Source organism: Hydra vulgaris, chromosome 06 (assembly GCF_038396675.1).
Source record: "Hydra vulgaris chromosome 06, alternate assembly HydraT2T_AEP".
Lineage (NCBI taxonomy): Eukaryota > Metazoa > Cnidaria > Hydrozoa > Anthoathecata > Hydridae > Hydra > Hydra vulgaris.
The window spans coordinates 50,067,501-50,075,000 of NC_088925.1; the positions used below are offsets into that span (position 1 = coordinate 50,067,501).

The 7,500-nt window shown below is 24.8% G+C and overlaps 1 protein-coding gene across 3 annotated transcripts in view; it reads right to left on the reverse strand.

The window, feature by feature from the left end:
• The window catches only part of LOC100207336 (uncharacterized), a 59,187-nt gene that overhangs the window by 38,208 nt on the left and 13,479 nt on the right, over positions 1-7,500 (reverse strand). For all 3 annotated transcript variants that reach the window (XM_065800393.1, XM_065800392.1, XM_065800391.1), the window contains exons 2-6: positions 6,806-6,863; positions 6,291-6,340; positions 5,969-6,024; positions 4,802-4,833; positions 4,617-4,681 (exon numbers count right to left, since the gene is read on the reverse strand). In XM_065800393.1, the coding sequence (XP_065656465.1) occupies positions 4,617-4,681; positions 4,802-4,833; positions 5,969-6,024; positions 6,291-6,340; positions 6,806-6,863 (261 nt within the window). The remainder of the gene's footprint in view (positions 1-4,616; positions 4,682-4,801; positions 4,834-5,968; positions 6,025-6,290; positions 6,341-6,805; positions 6,864-7,500) is intronic.

Consider the following 7,500-nt stretch of genomic DNA (forward strand, 5'->3'; position numbering starts at 1 on the left):
GAACGTTATGTGGATATCCTAAGGCACCATTCTGTATCATCCGGAATGAGACTAATAGGTCATAATTTTATTCTGCAGCAGGACAATGACCCAAAACATTGTTCCCGAGTGGCAAAAAATTATTTAAATGAAATGGCAGAGGAAAGAATAATGAAATTGATGACCTGGGTCCCCATAGTCCAGTTTTGAATATAATTGAGCATATTTGGGATTACCTGGACAGAAAGAAAGTCGAACATGCTCCCTGAAATGCTGAAGAATGTTTTGAAGATCTTCAAAGAGAATGGCACAACATACCCCAGGATTTTATAACTAATTTGTATCTATTCCCCAGCGAATATTGGCTGGGATTGAGGCAAAAGGAGGACATAGTAAATATTAAGAGTTTATTATGAAGTTTGACATTAAAAAGTTTGTAATTGTTCTATATTTTTTGTGAAATACATGTATTTTAATAAATTTATAATTTAGAACTACAAACTTAAATATTAGAGAAGAATTCTCTGGGATTTTTTGAAAGAATGTAAGCGATCTAAAACTTATTCACAGTACTGTGTGTGTGTGTGTGTGTGTGTGTGTGTGTATATATATATATATATATATATATATATATATATATATATATATATATATATATATATATATATATATATATATATATAATTATATATATATATATATATATATATATATATATATATATATATATATATATATATATATATATATATATATATATATATATATATATATTTAAAGTTTTAGCTTTTTAAAAATTGGATACTGTTTTGATAACTAAACTAAATAGCTGTTATTCAATAAAAAATATTTATATTGATCTTATTGATAATATATTATATTTATATTAATAATAATATCATAATAAAAAATATTATAATAAAAAATATAGATCTTGAATTATGATATAAAATGTTATTGTAAAACCATTATTACTATTATTCTTACTATTATTAAAAATTATGATTTAAACTTTAATATTTTAATTCATTTTATAAATCATCAGATAAAAATAGAAAAATGAGTTACGAAAAAAGTACAATGCAATTATTAAAAAACACCTGCTAATCACAACAATCTAAAGGAATTTAGTGGTGATCAAATATTTTAAATAAAAGAAATCGTGAAATAAGATATAAAATACTTTTATATTATTCAATATTTTCTTATAAATTCAATGTTTGTAACTCTTTTGCAGATATGTTTTACAAAATTAAAGACAGAGGAGTTTAAAAAAATATAAAAACTAATTTGAACTTTTTATGTTTATTTTAAAACAAAACAAAAAAATTCTAATGACATTTTAAAATATATCTTTTTATTATCAACTAATTAATTTCTAATTTAAAACATTTAAATTTTTAAATAAATAATTCTTTAAACTTTTACCCCTAAACAAAAATAGATTTCAATGTTTCATATAATGCGCAAATAGCTTTAGCTTAACTTCTTATTGGGTCATTTTTAAATTACAGCGCAAATATTTTGGATCTTTAGTAATTATTATTTTTTCTTTTAATTTTTTTTAATAAACCCGGTGTTTAAAAAAACAATAATTAAAAATATGTAAGTTGTTACTGCTATTATTTTGGCAGTAGTAAACTTATTGTTTTGTTTTTTCATTAATTTTTGCAATATTATAAATTGCCTGTTTCATTAAAACAGTGTTCACGGTTTTTAATAAACTGAGAATTTAATGACCAGAAATATTTCCAGATATAGCGATTTGCAATCACTTAATTTGAGCTTTGATATATACATATATATATATATATATATATATATATATATAATATATATATATATATAAATTTGTAAAAACATTAATCTAATTTTTTCTTATAATCTAATTTATTTTAAGTTGTTTCTCCACCAGTAGGTTCATCAGGAAGCTACTGATGGAGAAACAAATTTTTAAAGAAGAAATTAGAAAATTGATTTTACTAAATCTTTTTTATTATTTGTTGTTGATTTAATAAAGACATTTCATTGTTTTGTTGAACTTATAGTAGTTGAAACAGAGTTTGTTTCAAACACTAAAAAATCAATAAAGTAATAATGTTTCGAAAAGTTTCTTCCATAAACAGTAGTTTATGGAAGAAACTTTTCGAAACATTATTACTTTATTGATTTTTTAGTGTTTATTAACAACATTATTAACAAAGAGAACGCTAATAAGCAGAAAAGGATTAAAAACTTGAACAAAGTATTTTTTTTAAGTGATATGAGGGTTTGTTTTGCTTGCCCAAACCAAATGTTCGATCAATGTAGTGTTATATATGTATGTACATATGTATGTCTATTTTTTTCTTATTTTATTCCATATAGCTTATTATAAAAAAAGAAGAAAAAATAGAAGAATAATGTAAAAACCTAAACTCTTATTTAATGAAATGGCACTCCATGCATATTCTCCCTATTTATTCAGTCTATGTATGTACTGAAGATCCTGGCAATTCCTTATTTCAGTATGACATCAGACTGCTTATAAAGTATGCATTATTATACATATAGATTTGGCCAAAAAGATTTTCCCACTCATAATTATTAGATATAATTATATATAAATGCAAAATATGTGTACAACACGTTAAACAACCATTTGTTGCATGAATGATAGCGTACTGTCAAAATAGGAAAATATCTTATATGCTTTATAAGTATTCATTAATAAAATCATGTGTTATTAAATTAAAATCATTGTTATTAAATTTAAATCAGTGTTATTCAATCATTATTATCTTAGAGTATGGGTACAACATTACTTGCTCAATGTGGCAAGTGATGTTGTAGCTAGTGATTGACCAAAACAGAAAAAGAGCCAAAACCGAAAGAAACCGAAATTTCGGGTACTCAAACTTGGTACCGAAGCCGAAATTTCGGTAAATATTTTACCGAAACCGGTACTAAAATTTTAGCTAGTCAAAATTTATTTAATTAGAAAAATTTATTTAAAAATGCAATTTTACATTTGTTTTTTGATATTTGTATTATGTTAAAATTAATTACATGTGTATCCCGAATTGAGATTTAATACATTAGTGGGCAATATAAGTTAATAGCGAAATTTAACAACTGGCAGATTTTCTCTGCAAAAAAAAATTTTTCAAGCTATTTTGTGAAAATTTTCAATATTTTTGTGAAAATTCTCAAAGTATTTTGTAAAAATTCTCAAAATATTTTGTGAAAAATCTAAAATATAACTGATTTTCTAAATTAGATAAATATCAGTTTTCGGTATGTTTTTCAACCGAAGTTTTTACCAAATTTATAAAAAGTACCAAAACCGAAATTTCGGTATTGGTTCAAATTGAAATTTTGGCAGAAACCAATTCCGAAACAGAATTTCGATCGATCACTAGTTGTAGCCATTAAAAGTACAACTTTTAATGGAAGATGGCAAGTTTAAAGAAATGATTGCTGCAAGTTTGAAAATGTCTTTGAAAACTATTTACGATATCATTCAGCGCATTTAGCCAACAGCTAGGATCATTCCAGGGAAATCCCATGGAAAAACAAGAAACACTCTAATAATAAAACACTCTAATATTTGATATTTTCTTGCACAACAGGGGCAACTTGCCATCAGATAAAAATTGTCAGAATATGGCTCCATGAAAATGGTATAATGTTGTCACCACAAGGCCGAACAATTCACAAAAACTGAAGAGAAAATTAAAGCAGAAGTTTCTAAACAGAAGTCAACCTCACAAGTAGATCTGATAAAAAAACATAATAAAAGCATAGTGCCATAAAACAATGCCTAAATATTGTAAGGGGTCGTCCATTACATCACACTCTAGGAAAGGAGGGGAGGGACGGAAAGGGGTTAGTGGTTTTGTGACAACTTATACAGGACTTGTTACTAAAGTGTTATGATGTTGGGACAAGGAGGTGGGGGAGGAGGGGTCAAAAATATAATTTATGGATGACCAATTAGTCTCTTGTTGCCTACATGTTTTAATTAGAGGCCAATCTAAAAAGTTTTGCAGCCTATACCAAGTACTAAAACATGTTTTATACTGTGATTTCTTTATTTACTTTATTTACTGTGACTTATTTTTTTATGTTCATGTGTTATTTTTAATAAATCTATACACTATATAAAAAACAGTTTTCCATTATTAATACTGGATGGTTGAGTCTTTTTGGCCATATGTGTATATGTATGTATATATATATATATATATATATATATATATATATATATATATATATATATATATATATATATATATATATATATATATATATATATATACAGTTATATATTTATTGCAATAACTGAAATTCTTGTTAAAAATATTTAATATATTGATATTTAAAGTACAGACTTTGTGCCACAATAATGCCCTTGAAAATACATTATGAAATTTAGAAATAAAGGGCTTGCATAAATAAGACTTCAATAAAAATACTTTAGAATGGTAGAAACCAAGCAAAATAATAAGATATCAAATAACAAAAAATGATGTTTTTGTATGTATAATATTATAACTATTTTTTTTGTACTTCTCAATAAATCATTTCGATGTTAATTTGTTTAAAAACGTTTAAAACCAACATAAAAATTTATTTTAAAGAAACTAAAAATGTACCTGCTTCTTCATCAAAATCATTTTCACTATCTGAATCAAAAATTGTTGCCTCCTTCCCATCATATCTTAAAATTAAATGATACCATTAAGATTAAATGTTACCAATTTTTACATTTTAATTGCATTACCCATTAATTTTATAATTAAAAAAACTTGACAAATGTAATAGTTTTTTTCCAACTCACTTTTTCTTTAACTTTTTCTCCCTTTTTCCAAGCTATAAAGTCAACATAAATACTATTTATTTTCTACGTAAAAATTTTAAACAAATAAAATACTTTCAACACTAAATTCTGAAATAAAAGCAAGACTGCCTCTAAAATAAACAAGTTAAGCATGATTCTACCAGGGACACAGTGGAACATGGTTCTACCAGAGACACAGTGGGATTCATAGTATTTTATGCTAACAATATATACACTATTAAATGTGTGTATAAATATTTTACTTTACTTAAGACTAAAGTTCTTGTTTTTCTTACATTTTTCAACTAGAAAAGTTGTAAACTAAAATCCCTATTAGTTATATTATTAGTCTATATTTTTATTATATTATATTCTATATTTAGTTCTAGTATTTAGCCCCATTAATTACTAAATTTATTAGAATACTTTATATAATCACAATATATTAAAAGAATAAATGAAACAATTGCAAAGTGCAGAAATTGCTCTTTCAACTTAACTTTCTTGACATCTCTTTCAAAGTACATAAATGTCTAGTGAGAGTCTTCTCGAATATTAAATTACATAACTTTATTAAAATATGATTAAATTACCAAGTTTCATTTAATTATCATTAAAATGCAGCAGCCATGCTTAACTTAACTTAACTTAAGCTTGTTCATGTTTTTAAGTTGAAAGAGAGTTACAAATAAAATAAAATATAAAAAAACAAATTAATAATCTCCTCAACTGTAGTGGTCCCCTCGGGAGCCTTAAAAAAACAAATTAATAATCTCCTCAACTGTAGTGGTCCCCTCGGGAGCCTTAAAAAAACAAATTAATAATCTCCTCAACTGTAGTGGTCCCCTCGGGAGCTTTAAAAAAACAAATTAATAATCTCCTCAACTGTAGTGGTCCCCTCGGAAGCCTTAAAAAGAAAAATTAATAAACTCCTCAACTGTAGTGGTCCCCTTGGGAGCCTTAAAAGAAACAAATTAATAACTTCCTCAACTGTAGTAGTCCCCTCGGCAGCCTTAAAAAAAACAAATTAATAACTTCCTCAACTGTAGCTAACACCTCGGGAGCCTTAAAAAAACAAATAATAACCTCCTCAACTGTAGTGGTCCCCTCGGGAGCCTTGGAAAGATGAATTTAATAAAATTAAAACAAAAAGAGACATTAAAATACCTTTTTTTTCACTTTTGTTACGTCAGTTTTTGTGAAATCAACTATTTCATTTATAGCTAAAATTTAATAAAATAATAATAGTAACAAAAAACCTATAGAACAAAATGTTAACAAAAGCTTTACAGCTAAAATTAATTAAAAACACTTAAGTGGCTGGTTTTTATTAATATATAAAACTTTTAACAACATCATTAAAATAGTTTTCAGGATGGAATAGTATATTCAACAAAGATTTGTTTTAAAATTTACAAAACGCAAATTATCTTTAAAAAAGTATGTCATAATACATAGATAAGACTAATTTTTGAAAAAATCATCAAACCTTCATTATCATATTTCAGCAACTTTCTTGCTTTATCAACAAGTTTTTTACTAAATTAAAAATATTATGAAATGTATAATAAAAGAATGCAATATAACTCTAAATGCAATTTAAAGTTATATTGCAGAAAAAAATTACATTACTCAAAATAAAAAATCTTTTTGTATTTTTAAGTACACATAATCATTTAAACACTTTAGAAATTCACTCATTATCTGAAATAATTCATCTTTAAAAAAAAGCGCTAAAGTATTTTTTTATTTGATTGTGTATATATTTTTATTTGATTTATATTTTTATTTGATTTTTATATTTGAAAAATTATTTATTCAAACATCAATTAATAAGTTTTGACAATTTGAAAATAAAAACAGTTTCTCCATTGATAATGACAAATTTTACGGACCTAATGAAACTGCTATAACACTGGAAATATTATTAGGCAAATTATCTAACATACTTTGACTACCGCTAGCTACTTAAGTCCAATTTGGAAGCACTTTTATATATCATACCTGTCCTTTTGCTTCTTTTTGTTGACTTTTTTAACTTTCTTTAGATCATTAGGTTCTACTAAAACACAATAAACAAAACAATCTCAAACTTTTAAATTTAAAACAATCAAATTTCACTGATGTTTTAAAACTTAAATTTCACAAAGTTTTCAATTAAATAAGCTTGAAACAATAAAAAATTGACAAAAAACAAAAAAAGAGAAAAACAAAATGCTTAAAAAAAGAAATAAAAAATATCTTTCAAAAACTTTAGTAATAGAGTGCTAGTGCCTTACAATATAATATATATATGCAATTGTAATTGAATAAACTTATGCCATTCTTATTGTCAAACTTGTGACATTGGTGGTTTATTTCTAGTTACTCTAATTAAAAGTTTCAAGTTGTTTATGTATTACACGTTTAAGTTGTATTTAAGTTGTTTATATATTACACATAAAAATTTTTTCTGTTAGTTTATAAGCTAAACCAAAAAATATAGACAAATCAAATTGCATTAAAAAATTTAGTGTTCTTTACAATTTAAGAATAAAACCATGTAACTTTTACAATTTTACCATTTACCACTTGACATCATTTTTAATTTTTTATATACAGGTATATATTAAAAATATATGTTCTCCTTTTGCCTCAATCCCAGCCAATATTCGCTGGGAAATAGATTCATACAAATTAGTTAAAAAAATTCTGGGGTA